Below are 23,313 nucleotides of genomic sequence, written 5' to 3'. Positions count from 1 at the left end.
TTTCAGATCATCATCAACATGTACAGAGGAGGTCTGGTAAAAGGTCATTATGGATCAGACTTTAATCCACAAACACGTTGTCTGATTGGCAGTGGCTTCTTTTTTCAGCACAACAACAATCCTGAACAAACTGACAATGCAGCACAAGCATACCTGGATAGATGCACAATGGAACAGTATCAACTATGCAGTGGTCTCCCCAGAGCCCGGACCTCAACATTACTGAAGCCGTGTGAGGATCATCTTGACAGAGAATAGAACAAAAGGCAGCCAACATTCAAAGAAGAACTCTGAATATCCTTCAAGAAGCCTGAAGGACATTCCAACGAGATGACTACTTAAGGAAATTACAACAAAGCTGCCCAAGAGCTTTGTTCAGGCTGTGTTGAAGAATAAAGTATACCAGATGCTTTCAAGCTTGTTAAACGTGTACTAATTTACAAATTCTGTTTTTTGCTTTACGTAAGATTTTTCCTTGTACTGTTGCACATGTGTCAATTCTTATGCTTCTGTTATATCATAATCACTCCATGACAGTATCCCATGCTTGAGGAGCAATAAAGGCATAGCTTAAATGCTAAATATAAACTGTACTGTGCCTTCTCATCCACAATCAACGAAGGGTCAATCTCTGCTTCCATTGCACTTTTGGAATGGCATGTAATTTGAATTAATACAAGATCCCCTGCAAAATGTGGTGTAATGCACATACATTTGTAGTTTTTGTCAGCACTGCGTCACTAGTGTTAATTCATAATTAAACAGAACACATTCTGAAGTGTGTAGAGCTGCTTTTCACTTTAGCAAAAATCCAGTAAAGTTCTTCTCATTACACATAGAAAATCACCCAAAATGCTACTAAAGCAATGCAGGGAGTATTATAAAGCTAGAAAGTGCAATATTCTTCAGTAGCTAAGTTAGTTCCCTAATCTCATCCTGACTGAACAAGCATTTTACTGAAGAAAAAACTAAAGGTAGAAAGATTAACACACAAATAAAAACTGAAGATAACTGATATAAAGGCTACGCATATAACCAGAAAGAAGGAAAATCACACGTTGGTGATATTCATGAGTTTAAGACTTCATGCGTCATTGCTTGCATTTTTTATGATTAATTCATTGAAGGCCTTGCAAATAGAAAACTGTTTCACAGGGGTTGATGAAATATTTTTGTTCAGATATTAAATCTGAGAATCCACACTTTATTCATCATACTGTATTCATCATACTCTGATAGAACAATAAAAACACTTATTTAGCTAATAAGCACAAAATCACCATCTTTCACTAATTATTATTTTTTAAATTCAATTTATCTATTCAACTAATACCTCTTGCTCTAACTTATAATATATTTTTCCCTCATATATATTTTTTAAAAACATTTGACATGTCGCTTCTGAATTTTTACTACAGTACATTTTTACACGCCCTGAATCACAACCACCTTTTTCAGCCTACTGTCTTTTATCCTTAAGATGATCCTGAGGAAAGATGGCACATAAGTACTGTTGCTTGGCAGCAGGGGTTTGTGCTCTGACAAACTGGCCTTAGCTGAAGATGATCTAGACTGACACAGATGTGATGATACAATACTCAAATGGGGTCACCACATAATGATTTGGTGCTATTCTTTATACCCCTGATCTCTGTCTTTGTTATTGCCACACCGACACCAACTGGGTGGCACAACAGCACATATGTTGGTCCTTGCAAAGCTCTCTTTTGATTCTTATCTGTTTTGAACTCTGTTTCTTTTGAAGAAACATTAATTTAAAAAGAACCCACTGCTTAAAAAATGTCATATTTTGTGGAATGGATAAATATTCCATTCACATTTCTCAGAGGAGTGCCTGTTTCCAGTCTCATGGCTTTATTTGTCTGTTTAGTATGGGTCACTATTTCCTTGCTTTCTTTATGTTAAGAAGAAAGCAAGAACGTTTGCTAGCTTGAAAATGCAGTCCTGTCTTTACCACTCATGGCCATAATCAGTCACGCCTAACTTCAAATACTATTTTGTGCTTATGAAACTATAAACTATAAAGTTTTTTAAAAGGTGAAATTCTATTTATACTATAGGTGATGTCTTGGTCTGTTGTATATATTCTTGCAAATTCAGGATGTGCTGCACTGCTTTTTAAAACCAGTTGCGTGTGTGTGTGTGGGCAGTGGGAGAGCAGTGAGTGGTGGACCTGTGTTAAGAGCACATTCAGTCTCTGTTAACTTTTATCTGTTTCTTTGTTAACCAGTTACTTTTACATGTGAAGTAATATTGTGGTAGCTCCAAAACCTTTATTTTTCCCAGTCAATACTGTTTCTGTTTGATGCTGTTAGATGCTTTGTACCTTTTTTTTATTGCATTGTGCTTTAAATGTCAGCTGCTACTGTGTATGAACTCATCGGGGTTCTCTTCAGCGTAGCACTTATTGATAGAAAGGTCATCTAGGATAAATCCACCATGGTTACTACAAAGAACAGAAAAGTTGAATCTACGATATTATTTTATGTTACAACCCCTGCAAAGCATGCACAAACCTTATAGATGAAAGCACAGAAATGAAGCACAGCGGGCTGTTGTCTCCTCCATGCAGCACAAAATGCCAGTATGGCTTCTGAAATATTTCAGTGGTAAATAATGACAAAGCTGCAATAAAAGGACTGCAGGTTGAGAATTTCATGCGAGCCGTGTGCTACTGTGTGGTTTGCATTTTATCATTTTTCTGCAGAAAGCATCTGAGAGGAGCTGTGGGACTAACAAGATTAAAGCAGATTGGAGCCTGACAAGCAGCAATAACAAAGAAGTGTCATCTCTAATGTAATACCTTTTACATTCTGTCTTTCATTTGCTGTGGATTCTTCTCGACCCTTTGCACCACCATCTGCTCTTTTTATCAGATGTTTTGCTTGCACTTTCAATTCACCTTGGTAAAATGAAATGTAAGTGGTTGCCGTTGCAGTTAAATTCAACGCTGTTTGAATTTTATTATCCTGCGTTCACAGAGTGCTGTGCTCTGTTGTTTTCAGATGGAAAATCTTTGGTGATTTTTCCAGACCTATAATTTAATGCAACCTTAGAAATGGTCTTGTCAGTATTCTCATGCTGTCCTTTCATCATCTTGTGATTTGGTAGAATAGAGTAGATATAATTATTGCATTATTTTAATTGGTTTAAAATGGTATCATTTGGCATATTTTGTGTGTTTAAGTATTTCAGGCTAGAAAAATAGCTTCAATATTATTCTAAATGCATCTTTTGTGCTTTGTATCTGTCTGAGCTAGGCTTCAAGGAAATAACAGGAACATTAACAACACAGACAAAGGAAATGTTACTCCTATTTGAGCCTTTCACGTTTGAAACCACATTTTCAGACAGATTTTTCACCTCTTCCAAAAATTCATCTAAGGTTTTTGAAATCAAAGTGACAATGAAATACAAAAGCATAAATGGTAAAGAGGATATTTATTTATCATCACAAATAAAAAGAACCATGCTTACTCATCACAGAAAGAAAAAAAGAGAGAGAAGCGCTCAGTCTTTGTATCTTTGCCGACCTTACTGTCGGATGGTTTTTTGAGAATGTGAGTAATAGCACTCTATGAAGTTTGAAATTCATTAAAAAAAAAAAATCCAAGCCTATACCCATACATTAAAGCCCCCAACCCACACCTCCCATAGTCTGTGCCCCCCACCTCTGACACCCCAGAACAATAATCACAGCATTTTTTAAATCAGTCAGTCTGAGGGTCCTCAGTCTCCAGAAGTCTTAATAACCTGGAAGAGTGTGACATTGTACAGCACCTGGTGTCCGTTGTTCCAGGTATAAAGGACCCTCTCCCTGGGGTTATAGTCCATCATGGAAATATGGGAGTATTGATTGTGGAAGGGGATGTCTGTGTACTCATAGCTTGATGTGTTGGTGTAATAAGCAAAATAGATCTTGGCACCAGCCAGGTGGGAGTTGGTGACATATAGTGTGCCGCAGATCATAAAAGACTCTCCAGCACTGCGCTTAGGAAAGCCTGTGTCCCAAGTCTGCAGCACCTCCAGACTCTGAGGCTCCAGGCGGCTGATGACAATGTTTCCAGCATTAGGGATGGTGGTGTAAACAGCCCATAGGCCATTCTCGTCCGCCATCAGGTCGATGTCAGAGGAGCCACCCCAGGAGTAGGGAAAAGTGTTGTTATAGCCGGCCCCACTCAAACTGCGCTGCACCAGCACACTTCGAGAACGGAAGTGGTACTTGATGATAATGTTGCTCTGGTACTTGTTGTAGTACAGTGAACCATTGTAGACCACATGACCAGTGCCAGCCCAAGGGTGTGGCAGCAAGTGTTGCACAAAGTTCTGGCCCTTCATGAAATCATTCATTGTGCGATATTCCAGAACCCGACGTCCCTTGAAGTAACCGTCCATGGACCACACCTGTGGAAAAAGGAAAAATGAATAACATCGGAAAAAAAGGTCAGAAAAATAAGTTAATGAGAAGGTCTCGAGATTACTGGAGAAAAATATTGTTGTGTTAAACTTGACCTTTCTGTAAGAAAATGTAAGTCACAGTTCATTATCAGTAGCTGCAATGGCCTAAAATAAGAATGTTTAGTGTGCTTGTTTGAGTGTGTGTGTATATCGATTCTCTGAGTTGTGCATGCATCGATGTGTGTGCAGAGCTACTGATCTGCCAGGCATGTGGGAGTGAAGATGTTGCCTGCGCTTTGCAGTCAACCACTGCTTGTACTCCTTGCCCTTTCCAGTCCACATTTACAGAAAATCAATCCATTTAGCAACTCTATCTTTTTCCTCAAGCACTCTCAGCGGATCTCTCCACTGACATGGCCCCTCTCTGGCTGCATTTCCCATCTCATTCCCTCAGTGCTCTCACTGAGGCACAGTTCAGCTTTTAATTGATTCAATTAAACTGCAGTTGGCTTAGATGGTTATTTTTCTCTTGAACATTTGAAGGAAAGCTTTGCTACGATCTACTGCTTTTTCTGATTCTCTTACTGCAATTTTTCTTTCTTGTCCCACTTTTGCTTGCTTCTCCATTGTAGAGTAAGTATTTTCAAATGCACAGAGGAGAAAGGAAGGGTATGGGAGGAGCTGATGGTGAAGAGACACAGCGGCTGAATTATGTAGGAGGGGAGATTATAGAGCATTAAGCGTTGTTTCTCCTATGCCTGCTAATTTGGGTCTCTAGAATAGAATAGGAGACAGAAATTGAGTAAAGCAAAGCTCTTGCACATTCCGATTTTTTTCCTCCTTTGCCTTTGGCTCATGAGCAACAATGAAATTTCCCCAGAATGATTATGATTATTGCTGCAGATCTTAATGTGGCATTGCTGATGTATCTGCCTATTAATACTCGGAGAGATTGAAGTGATTGAGCCAGGTGATTAAAGACAAAGATCAGGACATTCAGTCACAAAAATTGACCTTTTCTGTCCACAACACCTATTTAGGCTGTTATGATTCATTGCAGGAAAGAAAAAGGCCAAGCTCATCTCTCCTCTTAAACTTAATCAGTTTCCCTTCTCTTCTACACATGGCTAATAATGCAGTCTTCCACTTTTCCAACACCACCATTTCATCTCAGTCACCATAGACCACCCTTAATCTTCTATATTATTCTTCCCTTGTCTCTTTCCTGCTGCTTCTTGCCATGTGCCTGGCCGTACAAAACTGCATGTCATGTCTGATCAGCTGAACCCATTACTATATCATTTGGGTCCAGAGCACACTCCTGGTAATTACCCAAGTGATTTGGAAAACTTTTGCCCAAACATCTCATTCATTTCTCCACTGATGATGAAGTGATTAATCAGCTGGAGTTGTAGTGACAGAGGAAGACAGGGAGGAGGGAAAGATACGCTATCCATCAGTGGCACAGCTTTGGATTCCCATTTTTCTCACTCTCTCTCCCCCTTGAAAGCTCATGAGAAGTCATTTTCATGGAAAACAGTGCATCAGTCACTGAAGTGCCGTATAGTGGCACTGCCCTGACACATATTTTCTTCTTTTTTTTCCTCACTGAGAAGGTTGACTGTGGTTATCCTCTTTGCTTGGTTATCCTAATAATAACAACAACAATAATAATAATAATAATAATAATAATAATAATAATAATAATAATAATAATAATAATAATAATAATCCTGTGTTCCTGTATTTGTGAAATGCAGCAGTTGAGAAACTCACTCTGTTGTCGGAACTGGGTATCATAGTATCTGTCATCCAGGAGCCAAACCTTGACCCTGATGCACGTACTGTGATGGGATTACTGACGCCAGTGAGCTTCCCACAGCCTGGAGGTCAAAGAGGCAGAAGAATTAAGAAAGCATGTATGCCTACATACCTAAGAGGCCACACAGACGCACATGCACTCAGGTGATTTCTCTATCAGATCACACTAGTTTTCTTTTATAATTCATCTGAAATATGGCATTTCATTTGTTTTGGTTCAGATTGTTCAGTTCAATTGTTTTCACTGTAGAAGTTTAAATTTTTGTACACTAAGAAAATGTACTATTTGTATCATTATCTCAGATAAATGCGTAGATAAATATTTTGTGCAGTCATCTTCTGTTGTCTTGTTTTCATTTGTGATTCTCCACAATGAGATCTTGTGTTTGCTTTTTGAAATCTGTAATACACAAAAACTGGTTCACCGACTGACTTTGCGGCATCATTTTTATATTTCCATTGTTGTTTTACTGTCCTGGTTTTTACCCAGTACTCAAAAAGTGAGCATTATTTTTTTTTTTAAATTCTCTTGACATGTTGGTCAGTCACAGGAGCTCGTTCAGTGAGAGACTGAGATTACCAAAAAGCACCACTGAACGACACAGGAAATCATTCCTGCCTGTGGCCATCTCCCTGTACAACGCATCCACTTAACACACTGTTTGCTGCTACAACTACACATGTTTCTTTTCCAAATATTTATTTATAAGTGACTTATGTATGTATGTATGTATATATATGTATATATTGTACTATTCTTAGTTAGCGTATTGTCTGTCTTGTCTTAATGTTGGTTTAAAATGGAGCACTGTAACAAAAAATAATTTCCCCCAGGGATCAATAAAGTATTCTGATTCTGATTCTGGTTCATTTTCAAATGTAAAACTATAATAAAACGCAAATTAGCTAAGGGCTAAACTGTAACTGCAGTCTTTTTTGTTAACTCATCAGTTTATATGTGTGGGGTTTTTGTAAAATCATCAGTTTAAGCTAACATATTACACACAAATGCAATCTATTATTCATTCCATTTTTCTAGGCCAGTTTTTCTCAATTTATGCAGATCATTTGAGATCAGAGCAACGTGGAAATGTTAACTACATGCTACAGAGTTTTGACCAGCGATGATCCTAGTGTAATCATTAATTCTGTTCTGTGCAACTGTTGTCAAATTGATTAAATGCTGCAATGATATATGGTAATACATTTTTAATTGGGTAACAATGACCACATACAAACACCCACAATCGTTTCCATATATACCAAGTTTCTGCATGCAGGAGTGGAGTCTGGTTTCAAGTAGCAGGACTCTCTGTCGCAGCTCCTCATAATCGTAGGCCCCCATCTCCTCTTGGATAGCCATAAGCACCAAGGACAGATTCCTTACTTCCTCCCGAAGACGCAGGATCATCTTGGCATCAGTCTTGTACTGTTCCAGCACTGGCAACAGGGGGAGCAGCTGGGTCACCTTGTCTTTTAACTCCTGTGATAGTTATCACAGAAAAGGGGGAAGAGGATTACACCCTTAGAGAATAGTCAAGATAGGGGACACAACTGCCCTGTGATAGTCAGTACATGGGAGTGAGTGCAATCTTCCCTTGGTGTTTGTGGTTCATAAAGCTTATGTCTCCATTAGGTTCTGGTTTATCTGTTCAAAACTATAGACCTTTGATTTTTAATGAGATGTACAACGTCTATTCTTAATATTTTATGTCAATACCCTGAAATTAGATGTCCTTTTATCTTCTTTCAAGGACAAAAGGAATATTTTATCTATTTAAAAAGCAAATATTTTGTTTTTCCATGTCTGTAAATACAGTTTTACTTCCTTTGAAAATATTTTGGATTGGAAAGCCACCTATATGAGAAACACTATTCAAATTGGCCAAACGCCTGTGATCTGTTTTGGGTGATGAAACTTCACCTACTTGCTGCAGTTGCAGAGCTAGTTGTAAATAAACTTGGACTGTGACTCATCGTGTGTTTAGAAGTTAAAAGAACAACATGTCCGTAGGAGTACAGGAAGCTGCAGGAGAACCTGGCTGCCTACGTGGAGAGAAGTGGGTTCAAGAGAGAATTGGGCGTATCAATAAAGTGTGGCCGCCACAGGAGGGACTGTTTCCTCCTTGTTAAGGTTTATCGTAAATCTGGTGATGGAGCAGCTCTCAGCCCTGTGGCGCCACATCATAAATCTCATTTTCACTTTTTCAAGAAGAGAAAATTCACTCTCGTTAATCTCCCGCACTCTGCCATCGGCAACTTTAAGCTGCACACATTCATCAGCCAACCTGGTCTGGACAAATCCAGCTTTTTCCCCTCTTTGTTGAATTAAGATAGATCAGAAGATATAACTCATTTCGTTCTGCATATTTTAGTCATCTCAGGCAGTGCTGATGAATTGGTTAATTTTATAAACATCTTCATTACCTTCTTTGGAATGGCTTTCATAAAACACACTGAAAGCAAAACACAGGCATTCGTGCTTGTCCTTGTGCTGCAGTATGGACCCAGCAGTAAAGCACACTTATCATTTATCAAGCCATCTTTTAATCAAACTATTTTATGGTCCATCTAATATCTGTAAGAGTGTGAGAAATGTTAAAAAACCCCAGTAGGACAGCCTGCTGACAGGAAGACAAAAAGGCTTACTAATAATGGCAGCTAAGCCCTAGCTTGTAGACAGATAAGGTAGAGATAAATGTGAATGTATGTGCCTGTTATCTAAAGGCAGACAGCAGAATGTTAAGTATATCAAGTAGTAAGCTCACTGAAGATAGAGAACAAATGGATACAAAGAGACAAATGCAACCCCCCTCCCCCCCATAAAAAAACCCCATACTTTTTCTAGGTCCAAGAATTTAATCACTCATGAGTGTGCGATTTACTTGGATTTCTCTGTGCATGACAAAAGAACTCATATAAGACTGGAAATGAATTTGTGTACCTATGTTTATGCTGCAGTGCATCGCGAGTCATACAAAATTTTATTGTCTGTGAAGAGCAAAAGAGATTGCAATGCATAAGTTTGGCGAGCAGTGCCAAATCAACAGTGTCTGCATTCACTTGACAATAATATACACACATATAAACACCAACACACACACTGTACATGAGGAGACACAGAGCCAATTACCTGAAAGCCCCTTGGATTGAGGCTGCGGGGATTTTCAGAGGCCACCTTCAGCTTTCCATCTACCACTTTCATTAGACTCTCTGTGTTTCTGACATACTGTAGATCCCTGTACGTCCTTAGGTCCAGCACCTCCATTGACTGGCTGATGTTCTGAACCTGCGTCACAAAAACAAACCCACAATGACACTAATGATCGCGGGTTATCTTAGAGGAGGAGTTTTTTTTTCTCATTTTACACCTCAATCACAGATCATTTATTGTAAGTTTCATTTTTGCAGTTGTTCATTATTTAGTTTAAATTGCAGTAAATGAGTCAGGCAAGAAAAAAAGTCCTGCTGTAATCCTGCCTTCGTAGTTTGGGGTTGGCATGGGTTTTCCAGATACACAGGTGGGGTGAACTGAAAACTTTGTGGCCTCAGCTGTGAATGTGAAATGTCTATAAACTTGTCCTTTACTTGTCTGTAGGCATCTTTTTTGTAGTACTCGTGTGCAGATACTAAAAAAAAAAAACTAAAAAAAAACTTCTGCTCCCATTTCGTTCATATTCCAAGTTAAATATTACAGCCAAAGAAGAATGTGGAGGTGGCTCTGTTTTTGAATTTAAATATGTTAAGTTAAAGAAGTTGGTTGAAACTACATAATCTGTACTGTTTCATTCATAAGCTGTAAAAATTACTGAAATAAAGAATGGGCTTTAAAATGTACACTAATCACACTGAATATAGAATTAGGCATACAACTCTCAGTTTAAATAATTATGATGACAGGAATATTCAACAGTGATGACAATATTATTTCTATGGTTAAGAAATACAACTTCACAATCTATGAAATTTAAGAACATTCTTGAAGAGGTAGCTGCATCATTGTCACATTCTACAATCAAGAAATGCCTTCACGATAGGAAATACAGAGGGTTTACAAAATGTTACAAAATTGGTACAATCAAACACAGGAAGGCTCGACTTGGCTTTATCAGAAAACATTTCAAAGAGCCTACAAAGGTCTGCAAAGAAAAAGAAATCTACCTACCGTCTGTCAAACATGGTGGAGGCAATGTTGTGACATGGGTATGCGTGCTGACCAGTGGAACAAGGCAACTAGTGTTTATTGATGATGTGACTGCTGATAAAAGTAGTAGGATGTATTGCAAAATTTAAAGGGCTATATGCTCAGCTCAGATTCAACCAAATGGTGCAAAATTGTCAGATAGCACTTCCTAATGCAAGACCCAAAACATATTGGAAAAGAAACCCAGGAGTTTCTCCAGGTTAAGAAATAGGATATTCTTTACTGGCCAAATTATTAACCTGAAATCAATCCAACAGAGCTTGCTTTTCAGTTACTCAAGACAAGCCTGATTGCAGAAAGGCACATAAAGAAATGGCTAATGAAGGTGGCTGCAGTAAATGCCTAGTGGGGCATCTCAAGGGAGGGAATGTAGCTTTTCAGCTGAGTCTCTGAAAATGGGGGACTATGTGCAGCTAATCTAATAAAACTAATCAAAATTAAAGCTGAATGTCTCTACTTTAATCACATTTTCACTATCTGGTCTATAATCCATGGCAATGGTGTGCAGAGGCAAAATTACATTAAAATGTGTCATTTTTCAAAAGAAGTGATATAGGGGTAGGATTTAGTCTATAACTGCTAACTGTGTGATTTGTGGACTTTAATACATTTAATGTGCTGCTAAACATTTTTAAATGTGCGTTTTGGCAATTTGAGCACCACAAGGTCTTTTCCATTTCTTTTATTTATTTTCAAGGGAAGGCAGGCATTTCTACAGCTGAAGGTGTGCAAATCGCACATAAAAAACACTACAGGTCAGAAGAAAGTTATATATGCTTTTATTTACTGTCAATTTTTATATATATATATATATATATATATATATACATATTAATAAAAATAAGTAATGAAAAAGAAAGTTGGCAGCATGGGGAGGTTAAAAAGCAGCACAGTCCTATCAAATCTGTCGAGATAATAAACAAACAACGCAGCTATACATGACTTTCAACATGCAATGAAAGTCAACAAGTTTCACTCATATAAAAATGCTACAGCTATGAAAATAAGGATAGTAAGCTCATGATCATGACAGCGTGCAAAAGGTAATGGATGCCTATGAAATGTTACTAAACGAACCTCGTGGAGGAGCAAACATGCTGTTAAGTAGGCGTTTATTGAACACTCAGTTTTGCACTATGTTTAATTTTTACTAAGTACTCAGCTTATTCACTTTTGACAGCCCACTCTGTTTCTGCATAACCAACCTACTGATTCATGCACCCCCTCATCTCCTGCACGATGCACTGAACTGGCCAGAAATCAGTTGAACATTGATAAATATTACTGGGCTGTCGTGTATACTGGAGGCGTATGGGTACATATGTACAACTCCCCACAGCAACAGACGCCCACCCACAATGACATGCGCAATCAAAACTCCAAGCAAGCAAAATATACTTATTCATATCACTCCTAACATAAACAAAAAACAGGCCAAGCTCTCAAAGGTCAGTGTTTGGAACAAATTCTACTTTGCACCAAATGCTTTGCTTGCCTACTCTCTGACAACCCACTCAATTACTTTGTGTCCCTTGTTTTCTACAACCAGTTCATTCCTCATGTGCTTCATGAACCGTTCTGGTTATATTTGGTCAGAAAATATATCCCTTCACTAATTAAAAGTTGCTTTACAGCACTACATGTGCATTAGATGGAAGAATGTGGAAGGGTAAAATGTTCCAGCAGGATGGACTCTAAACAAATGCAGTGTCACCACCCTCCAGGGCAGTTGACAGCTGGGACCACTCAGTCCTCTGAGTTGTGGCATTTCATGCTTACCTTTGGTCACATAAGATTCTCTCTACACTCACCAGCTCAGATGAATCAGTCACAGGTGTATCTGCTTCTTGTCCAGCGCGATGACTCACTTTGTAACAAATCCTAAAAAGTGTCTTTATGTGTATGGCTGACTTTGGCCTCATATCACTTTTTTTTTTTTTTTTTACCTCAACACAGTTACATAGAGAGGTTAAAAGAGTCCATAAGGTGTTTAAAAGTATGTTGTGAGCACTCTTGCACAGTATTCTTCAGGTCAGCTCTGCATTAAATGGCATTTTGTCTGGCTTTACAGAAAGCTGAATAGAGATTTTGCACAAGGCTACTTTAAATTCTTTGAACAGAGGGGCTGTTTTGACATTGTTATTGTATCCTTGGCTTTCTTTGTCAGAGAGAGATTTTGTGGATCTGGTCCAATCAAACATTTCACCCGCATGCTCTGAGTTCAAATGAGGATGCTTGGTGGGCATGGAACTATAATGTGCTTATACACAGAGAATAACACGTAGTCTTTAAACTAACGTCTTGTGTGCAGCTGAAACAGCATTGACCCCAGGTGTCCTCAAGCTGGGCTGTGGACAGTAGTAGATGGGAGTGTTTGGTTCTAATAACTAGTGTCTTACAAGTAGTGTGCATGCAAGAAATTTAGTTTTTTCTTTTTTTTCTTTTTACAATGTTGCATAATTCCATTTGAGCATTTCACCCACCACAGCAATTCAATCAGGTCGATGTCTGGACTTTGGCTTGACCACTGCAAAACACTGATTCTTTCAGTTTTTAGTTGTTCTGCTGTAGATTTGCTGCTGGGTGTCTTGTTGCATGGACACATTTTGGACAAGGTTTAGCTTTCAGACAGGTGGCCTTACATGAGCGTTAATATTTAACATGCTAACTGATGCCTGTAGAGTCTGAAATGTAGCTCTCGGGTTTTTTTGCCATTTCACTGAACATCACATTGGGTGAATTTGTTGTGATATCCACTCGAGGGAAGATTGGCAACTATCTTTTCCACTCATGCATAATCTTTCTCATTGTAGAATAATGGACTTTAAATAGTTTAGAAAGAGCCTTAGAGCCATTCTCACCAATATTTGCTTCTTTGAGATCATTCCTTTGTCTTTTCTCCATGGCATTGTGTTAACACACACCTGGCCAGGAAACTACCTCTGCCGTTATAGAGGTGTCCACATTAGATGGTCAATTAATCAAGTGCATTTGATTAGAAGGACTTGTCTGCTACTTACCCTCTTCATTTCTAAAGAAGCAATGTACTTAGTTTTTCAGAAGACTGCATTTATATATGATTGTATGACTCATTTGAATCACTAAGGGGAAAAAAATGGCAAAGTACTGTAAGCCATTTATTTATTTTAATTTAATCAATCGCTTACTGTTAATCAATGCAGGCTGCTTTGTTACAACAGTGAAAAATAAAAATCTGGAGACGGGCAATAAACAAACTGACTTGATCAATCCATGCAACACTACTCCAGCCAGTCAGCAACAAAGGGGTGTTTGTACTTGTATGCAGGGCAGGAGGCCAGCGGGGAAAAAAGCTGACACCTTGCTTATACTGAACTCCAGGACATATTTGGAAACAATCAAAAAATAAAAGGTCAAAAGGGAAACCACTGAAAGAAACCACACTGGGATCTATGTCGGAAATGCTAATTATAATTTTACAATGGCATGCTACTGAAGAAAAAAAATCTATAAGAAACTACAAGCTTATTTTAATAAAATGTGTCATCCTCCAACCTGGATTAACAACACCGGTGCAACTGGCTGTGAGATAAGTGCTCAAGAACTGTATGCAAAGTACAACACCAAAAATTATATGTCGAAAATGACTTCACTTTCGTTAAATGGGTGGCACCAAAATCGAGCAGCCCTCTACATGCCGGAACATGGAATTAAAGGAATTAAAGGAAAAAACTCAGACAAAAGAGGGGGATGAGGAAATAGTATTAATGTGCACTTGCTTTGCATTCAGAATTAATCTAAAGTTTTCCAAATATAAACAGTATTTTATAATATGCACTTTTCATATACATTTTACCAGGTTATTTTTTTCCCAAAGGTTCAGAATGAAAATGAACTGAATCCTGTCAGTTCCCAAAGAATTATATTTACCAAAAATGAGGGGGAAAAAACATCAACATGCAAACAGACTAGTGCATTTTTATAGTGCATTATTATAAAACTGAACTTGCAGTCTTTTAATATATATAAAAATCTATTCTTTACACACACACACACACACTGTAAGAGCAAATATGGAGACTATAAAGGAATATATACTTTGCATCGCACAAATGTGTAGGTGAACTTCTCTCACCAGTTTTACTGAGTTTGTCTCTTTATGTTCAAGGCTCTTCCTTTTCTGTCGGAATATGCTTCGTTTCAAGTGTGGATGAGTGTGGATTTTGTTAGTGTGAACATGTGCTTTAAACAGGAGCAGACAGAGACTGTCAGGGGAAAAGGGAAACTTCAATGAGAATGAATGCAATATGTGAATTCAGGTGTCTCATTGATCCATCAGGACCTCGGAGCTTATTCAGCATCTCAATTTACCACCACCTCTCCTCACAAGACCACATCAATGTCAACCCCTCCTGTCTTTCCTCTCCTCCATTCTGCTTCTTTGCTCCTAGGCTTTCAGTTACTCGGTGAAGCCAGCCTCTCTTTCACCTACTCACTGGTTTTGATTGTCCAAGAAAAAAAATCAACTGTACTATGAATGAACTGGAGAGCAGACCGAAGATACTCTGCCATAGCCCATCAAGTACTTGAAAGGTGTTTAACATCATTTCTCTGGTTTCTACTGTTTAAACAGACATGAATACAAATTAAATGAATTAAATAAATAAAAAGAGACAGGTGTGCTGCCTGTAGATCTGGATATTTAACAAGCCTCTGCGGGTCATTTATGAACCTACCTGTTGCCTGACCTTAGTTGTGTGTTTGTGTTTGTGCACTAGGTATTAGCATGCTCTACGTGTCAGTCAGTAATGCTTTACTGCATCTAAATAATGCCTAGATTTATTCTCTGCCTGTTGAAAACTGCATTCATAATACACACTACATCATTAAATGCTATCAATATCACAAGTAAGCACAAAAGCTCTAATGAAATGTCCTAATCAACCCAGATTTGGTGACACAGTATTTAATTTACAAGTCTCCACCTAAAGTACTTGTAATCTTCACTGACTTGTTAAAAGTTAATTTTATTAATTTCTATCTCATAAATTTATATTTATAATAGAAACATTGTAAAGCTAAGGTTCAGTGAATTCAATTACATGGGTTGGTTTTTGGATATTTTTCATTAGCAATTCATAATTCATTAATTTTCAGGTACTCAGCTGCTCAACAACAGTCTTCTGACTGGTGTCATGTTCATATGCACAACTGATCAACTGCGGCGTAAAGGAAAACCGTTCACTTCAGCAGCCTTTATGTGACAGACGGCGTCAGACACGAGCCCAGTGTGGCAGTTTGTGCTTGCATGTCTGTGTGGGTAATACTCGTGTCCCAGTGTGGGTGTGTTATTGACAGCTGTCACCTTCTCCATGAGCTGGCGAAGCTGCCTGCTGCGTGGGTCGCGGTTACACATGTTCTGGGCTGGTGCAACGACGGTACAGATACACTTCCCATCTGCGTCCTGCGCTGAACTGTAGATCTCCCAGCCCTCCTCTGGTCTTGGGTATAGAGCCTGCAGAAATACAGAGACACATATATCTTACAGGCATAAAATAAAAAATAAAATATGGTTGTTTATGTCTGCAGTTGTTTATCTGTGCTACTACCAAATTGGATTTTCAAAATGCATGAGGGCAGACAAGATATTTTATTCTGCCAGCACGCATCAACGGTAATCTGAAAAGTGTTCCACCCTTATAAAACGTGTCTAAGACAATAAATTTATCTAATACTTAAAAGTGTTGCATAAAGCCTTTTGAAGAAAATAAAAGACTCTTTTATACATCCTATATCATGATTGGTTGAGCCTATTCTGTCACCATAAATTAGCTGCAAAGTCATAATTTCTCTATTACATTACTTTTTTCTTTGTGACTCTTTCAGAAATGAATCCTCTCCTAAGAAAATTAATGACAATTGCTCACCCCAACTATTCAAAACCATTTGCAGTTTAATTTCAGTTTTAACTGGAGATGAAGAGACTGACAGAGCTGGTAGTCACAGTAGTAAAAGACACCAGCAGGGAGAGATAGAGGATAGAAGAGTCATCTAGAAGATAATGGAGAGGGTGAAAGCTGAAATGGGTGTCGATTAAGATAAGACAAGACAGACTGGTGGAAAATACACAAATGGATGGAGAACACATTGACGTGACAAAGACAGAGCAAGAATTTTGTGGAGGATGAAGAAAGACAAAGATAAATTGGTGGAAAATGGGGATTTCAAAGAAAAAAGGAAGGAAAAGGGATCAGAACAGGCTGTACAAAAGCACAGCATCTAATAAGTTTGGACACAGAAAGGAAATGGAGCTGTTCACGATCGATAATGCAGCCCCTTACCAGTGAAGGAGGGGAGAGGCTAAAAGGATGGATGTTTCTCTCTCTGTCTAATCCAGTCAAAAGCAGCGCTGTGCGCTTGCAATCACACATGTATGCATTACACAATTTACGCAAAGGTTTTTCTATTCTGATTTGCTCATTTACATTGCATCTAGCATAGCCAGCATATGACGCAAGCTGTAATAAGACAAGAAAGAGCCGTTTTGGAGATGCAATTAAGACCCATCCATATAAGAGGTCGGAAAAGTCTAGAAATAAAATGTTATGTCTCAGCTCTGTGCCTGTCTCCTGCTTTCCTCTGAGCAGTGTTATGCTGTGATCTCGTCTCCTTGGGTCGGGGGATCAGATTAAAATGTCTTGGGGGACAGGGGGACTGTGTGATTGGAGTGTAAAGTAGCAACCACCCTGCGAGCCAATGTGCTCACTGTCACATCTTGTCATTCCTGCCAATCCCTTGGCACGCCACCCCCTCTCCACTCGTTCTGTTCCCTCTTTCACTGCCTTCTTCTTCCCTTGCAGTTGCAGAAAGAGTGTATCTTAAATCTGACTTACTTTAAATCGAGGGATGGCAAACAGACTATAGCTATGTGAGCGACTTAAATATCCTGTGCCAATAGCAACAATAAAGTTCTACGCGTAATTCTTATCACATTTTCTCTTTTTCATTATATTGAATGCATATTAAATAGACTCATGAATTATTTATATGACTGCATCTAAATTTAATTAAGCTAAGTAAGGAGAAATATTCTATTCATATAGTATTAAATAGATATATTAGCTATATTTCAGGATGACTGAATTTCTACTTTCCATGTGAAAGACTCACCGTGGAACGTATTGGCACACTGGTTAAAATATCTTTACAGTATTATCAGTTTTGCTGCATATTTTCCAGTCCCTGCAGTGACTTGCACCTTTTTCTGTCACTCAGTGCCTTTCTTATCATTAGTCTTCCTTCTCCGAGGCAATCGACCATCAAAAGTCTATAATATGGTGATACAGAGGCACAATAGCCAAAGCCAGAGTTAAGACAAAAGAGCCAGTCGCCACAGCAGAACCTTTCATCTTTGTCTGATGGTCTGTTTCATTCTGCCATTGCCTTGGCATGAGGGAGTTTGTATGTATGTGTGTGGGTGTGGGTGTGTTTGGTGGGGGGTGCATCTTTTTCAGCATCTACTTCCCTGCTCACGTCTCACTCACTGTCAGGTTTCTGTATGTGCTGAAGTCTGTGGCTATTCTCGCGTGTGAGAGCGGTCATCTGTGCTAAAACTTGTTCTGTCATAATGTCTATGTATATCAGTATGAGTATGCTTCAACATACAGTACTTACATACATTCTTGTGGAATAATACATACATTGTGGGATCACACTGAAATGCAACCACACATCTGATCCACACCCTCAAGATGCTATGTTTGGAAATTCCTGCAGCTGTAATGCATGCTTACTTCACAACTATAGAGTCTATGTAATGGCTGATATAATACTGTGAATGTGTGTAAAATACTAGAATGTGAAGTCACAGCTGGTTACAAGCACTTTCATTAAAACTGGTACCCTGCAGTGTGAACAGGTGGAGGTTTTCTAGATACAAACGGCAAAATCTACTTAAGCTGCTAATTCTTAAGGTGTCTGCAGTCTTCGGTAAAATAATTCTGCATATCCACACACCTAGGGCTTGTCCGCTTATGCACGAGATATTCACTTTGGGCTTAGCTAGATTTTTGCCAGTGGATGCAGAAGTGTGCATTAATTTTTCATATTGCTATCAGCTTCAAAGGGAGCCACGGTTGGTGTCGCACCAACTTTTTTTTCTTTCCCAAATGAAATCTTACGTAGCGGGCAGTAGAAATTCAGCAAAATAAAATCAGAGGCACGTTGAGTTTCGTCAGAAAGGCATCTACTGTAAAAACTTTGCCAAATAAAACATGTGGAGCTACTTGCTGTGGCGACCCCTTGCGAGTAAGGGAGCAGCTGAAAGTAGCTTCTTTTAATATCAGAGCCATGTCAGCCTATTATCATGCTTTCTTCATTTTCCAACATGTTTAATATCACGCTGTGCTCTTCCTGTGCTTTTCCAAGCCAGAGAGCTTTCACAGCAACCAATCTTCTCTTCTGTTCATTAAAGTTTCATAAATGCTGAGCTGAAATGAAGAGCTTATTTGAATCACTTCCAGTTTCATTACCACCCACCTATCCGTTCAGCACTAACTTCACCGTTCTCATCACAGTGACAGTTTAGGGAGCAGGAGAGAAAAGGTAATTCTTAAATGCAAATGTGCCTTGTCCTTATATGCTTTGTGCCCAGACGGATCTTTATATCAGAGCTAGTGATCTCTCACATTGAACATAGCGTCATAAACTTAAATATGTTTTGGAATGTATTAATATGATATTAATATGAGGCATCTCTACAGAATGGGTCATTGACATTGGTTCATTTAAGACAGTCAAAACTATGTAGTCTAGCAAACATCTCATTAGTAATGAAAAAGGCTAATTTCTCAATATCTTCCTTTATCCATAATTATGTTCAAGATATGCAGAGTGAAAACGAGTGTGAGTAATGTTTGCATACTGTATGCAGCTCGTGTATTAGTTTGCTACACTTGAGTAGTGACGATAACATAACCTGAGCTGTCGCCGTGCTATCAGTGCGGCTATCTGGAGTACCTAAGGTTTAAAGGATGATCCTTTTCTCCCAGACACAGATGGTGGTTTCAGCAGAGGGAAGGCGTTTAGCTCCCTATACCAGAAATTTATCCATTAGATGTATGGGATGAAATAAAATATGTAATGGACAGGTTTGAAACTGTAACATGGCTGCTATGTAAAAGCCCATTAATGGCGAAGACAGCAGCAATGAAAACAACAGGAAACCACAAAGGGTTGGAGAAATTAAAAATCAATTGGGTTTGCTCACTAAAATGAAAATTACTCGTTAATATTTCTGGATTTCCCACTTTGTGCCAACTCAGAGTCTCCTCCATTTCCATGACCTCATATCAGATAGCCTGGATGCATGACGTCCCATCACCATCAGCTGCAAACATATCTTCAAACCACAAACTTCCATCCTCCCAAGGGAAAACTGATTAAAGGAGGAACTGCTTACTTTCATAAGCAGAAAAGGAGAAGTTGTGCTTTCAGAAAGGCTGACGGAGAAGAGAGAAGTGGCTCTAATTTCCTCTAGCTTGGTTTAAACGGTATTCAGTTACAATGCTGATTGACAACTTTAGGGGAATCTGTGCTGAGATAAGTGAAGATTAGATGCTTCTCCACTGTTTCCTGCTGCAGAGAAATCAGAGCTGATTCCACCAAAAAAAACTTACTAAGTTAAACCATTATCTGAGTGATTCTCTGTAGCACAAAGAAACTAAGACTGCTTGGTTTTGTTAATGATTAGCAAAGTTTAGAGGTATTATCCAATTAGACATTTGAGCTGGTGGTATCACTGCTGATTTGCAGGATGGACTTCCTCTGGCGTTTCATTAAACCAACCCTGGAGCTTGCTGCTGTAAAGCCAGAGTTAAATGAGATCATAAATCTACAGCTCCCTACTTTATGAGCATGACGGGAAGTCTATTATAACTTTCATAAGCAGAAGGGGCAAACAGGCAGAGGCAGGCACAAGTTGTGAGATATGGAAGAGAGCTGACCACTACACTGTGAACTGTCAACACGGCTGAGAAATTGCAACACTACCGAGGATGGACAGGTTAAGAAGAGGAGGAGAGGTCGAGCTGTACACGGAGAAAGACAGAAGACATAGAAGAAGATGAAATCTAGACGTCATTGAGAAGGGGAATTCTTATTCAGGAAATAAAATATGAAGTTCTACCTAAATAATCTTTTTCTTTCCTTCATTGTCATCCAGCAGTGCCAGCTTTCATAAAAAATGCTTTACTTTACTTTCCTCTCTGTCAGCAGAATGATGCTTTATGCCAGGCATTAACATCCATCAGTACTTGTCCCCAAAAAACTAGACATCTGTCTCTGTTGCACAGTGTTCGATTTTATCTATATTATACCCAAACAATCGGTTCTCATTTTCAGATTTGCCAGTTATTGCTATAATTGAGTGTATATAGATAAACATGTCAATGCACACATTCACTCTTCAAATGAACAATCAGTAAATCCCTAATGCCAAAGCCAGCTGCTGGGCTTTAAAATAATAAAGACACCAAGTGAAGTCCCAGGTCTCCTCTGCTCCCAAGGAAAGTGATTAACACAATCAGCTCAGCATGGTTGCCAGTCAATAATATGAGTCATAAACTCATCATGGCCCTGTCCCTACTGCCTCATTTTGGCTCCCTACTGCCTTTCTCTCCGTCTTTCTCCATCACCCTCATGACTGCCGCCTTTCTCAGTGGCGTCCTGCTCGCTTTCCATCTGCACCCACAACCCGTTCCAATCCACCTCACACTTGAGTGACAGTGGGGGTGGGCATATGCATCAAGTGTTTTTTGAAGAGGGGGGGTTCTTGGAGAGGTTAAAGAAAATGACACTCGCTGGCACTCGGCATGAGTGCGCAACTGCAACTCTACACTTTTTCCAGCCAGCGCCGTGCCAGGTGCCGTAGTGAAAAGCATTTGGATTCTGCTCTTCTGTTGCAGCGATGCAAGATAGCTCTATCATGTCTGGTGCTAAACACAGGCAAGAGAGTGCCAGGGTGGCTTATGTGAGAAAACACTGTGTAAACTGTTATAACACAGTTAGTGTTTCATTGGTAGAAATATGGATTACAGAATTGCTTTTGAAAAATGGAGGAATTGCAACAGGCGTGAGTCCTGCAGGGTGGAATTATACTCTTATAATGACAAATGAACCATGTCAAAACCCTGATTCCCTTTTCTGGGATCAATGCTTTATGCTAGATGATCACATAATTAATTAAAGTTTAAAACAATTGAAAATGATCTTTTATAGATTGGCTGAGCTTGTCGCTGTTCCCACTGCATCCCATTAACCTGACGTTAGATTACACTTGTCAGAATCCCAACTGAGATAAATTTAATCGAAAGCAGCACAATGAATGTAAAAAATAAAGTGTGCAAATAAAAGCCTGCAGTCGTATTTAATTTTTAATCCATAGCTGAGAATCAATTTTTACAATACACTTTATTGGATTCCGCAGTGGAAGTGATAAAGTTTACGGTCTCACATCCTGACAGAGGCTGCGTGACCCCAATCAGTTTCTGTGTCCTGCCTCTTTGTACACTGACGTTTGTTGTTCCATTCTCTCCTCTGATGGTGAGAATATTTTATTCAGACTTCTTCCTCACAGCTTTCTTAATTTAGATATCAAAGGGAGCGTCACCACATGCATACACATCCAGGCACCCTGCTGCAGTTTTATTGAGAGGAACCTATCTATGCCAGTCTTGTGCACACATACATGTATTTATTTATTTATTTTTATCTATAATGAGACAGTTATCCTTGACTTATGCTGTGTTCACTGAAAGTGTTGAGAGATTCAGTGATTATTATTATTATGTAGAAAAGCAAGCATTTTTCATCTCAACAGATTTTCAGCTTTAACTTAGAGCACAGCAGGGTTCGATTCATGGACAAGCCTTTTTTTATTATGTGTCTCGCACTGTGAATGTGTCCTTTTATTTCTATAACTAAGGACAGACAGCTCTTTTTTTTTCAACGACAGTTTTTGTAGGTTGAACATACTAAGCTGAAGAACGCCAAACTGCATTAGAGACTTGGTGTATCTTGTGTCTCACAATTTATAGCAGGTAATGTTTGAATTGCAGTAGATGTTTATGGTAATTACTCTTTTTGGAAGGCAAATTTGGAAGTCTCATTATTTCTCCTAAACCTCTGCCCGAGATAATAAGTGCTCTCCTTGACACTGTTTTCAGCTTTGAACATCGTGCTACTTCTTTTACTTGAGTAGCACTTGTCACTTGTTTGTCTTGCGGTCAGACAGAGAAGATATATATGCTATACTAAGAAATTAAAACTCATTTTTAATCCATGCCTTTATGTCTCATTGACCAGAACTTGATAAATAATTGGAAAAAAGTGCAGAAATTTATCAGATATACCCCTGGTATCTGCTGTGTGTCCACACAGCACTTTAAGAACATTTCTTTTTAAACGTATAACACTCTTTATAGATGAATAAATCATTTTGCTATCATAATAAAAAAGATGATTTAGTGTGTACACTCTGTCTGGCAGGTTTATAGCTTTAACTTGTCTTAGCAATTCTTTATAGCCACGCTTCTTCTGTGTAAGTGTTTCCAGGGTCTCGTCTGCTCATTAAGGAACATGGTTCTGCACTACACAGATGTGTACAAGCACCCAGGCAGTGTTGTGCTCAGTGCCATCACAGAAAGGCCCACATGAATTCAGTCAGCTGTGTTCTTGGATCAGCTGGTTAGAAGACAGGCACAGAAAGCAAGTGAAGCAGACTTGGAAAATAGCTCTGAGCTTAGAGAATATGCAATGCAGCATGCATGGGTGCCAGGGTGGAAAGCAGGCAGGCAACAGCTACTGGCATGTTAGCACCAGAGTGTCACAAG

At 38.9% G+C, this 23,313-nt stretch overlaps 1 protein-coding gene across 2 annotated transcripts in view; it reads right to left on the bottom strand.

Moving 5' to 3' along the window:
* Nucleotides 1-3,436: 3,436 nt before the first annotated feature.
* olfm2a (olfactomedin 2a) overlaps nucleotides 3,437-23,313 on the bottom strand; it is a 42,175-nt gene continuing 22,298 nt past the window's right edge. Inside the window, exons 2-6 of one of the 2 annotated variants that reach the window (XM_085404248.1) lie at nucleotides 15,789-15,938; nucleotides 9,374-9,529; nucleotides 7,504-7,723; nucleotides 6,196-6,302; nucleotides 3,437-4,425 (exon numbers count right to left, since the gene is read on the bottom strand). In XM_085404248.1, coding sequence (XP_085260374.1) covers nucleotides 3,751-4,425; nucleotides 6,196-6,302; nucleotides 7,504-7,723; nucleotides 9,374-9,529; nucleotides 15,789-15,938 — 1,308 coding nt within the window. In that variant the 3' untranslated portion in view covers nucleotides 3,437-3,750. The remainder of the gene's footprint in view (nucleotides 4,426-6,195; nucleotides 6,303-7,503; nucleotides 7,724-9,373; nucleotides 9,530-15,788; nucleotides 15,939-23,313) is intronic. The other variant, XM_085404249.1, reaches the window with a different exon arrangement.

This window comes from Rhamphochromis longiceps, linkage group LG4, assembly GCF_057381845.1.
Source record: "Rhamphochromis longiceps isolate RC_006_pf linkage group LG4, R_longiceps_female_GT1.1, whole genome shotgun sequence".
Lineage (NCBI taxonomy): Eukaryota > Metazoa > Chordata > Actinopteri > Cichliformes > Cichlidae > Rhamphochromis > Rhamphochromis longiceps.
The sequence above is the reverse complement of the archived record's forward strand: the minus strand, read 5'-3'. Positions and strand labels throughout refer to the sequence as shown.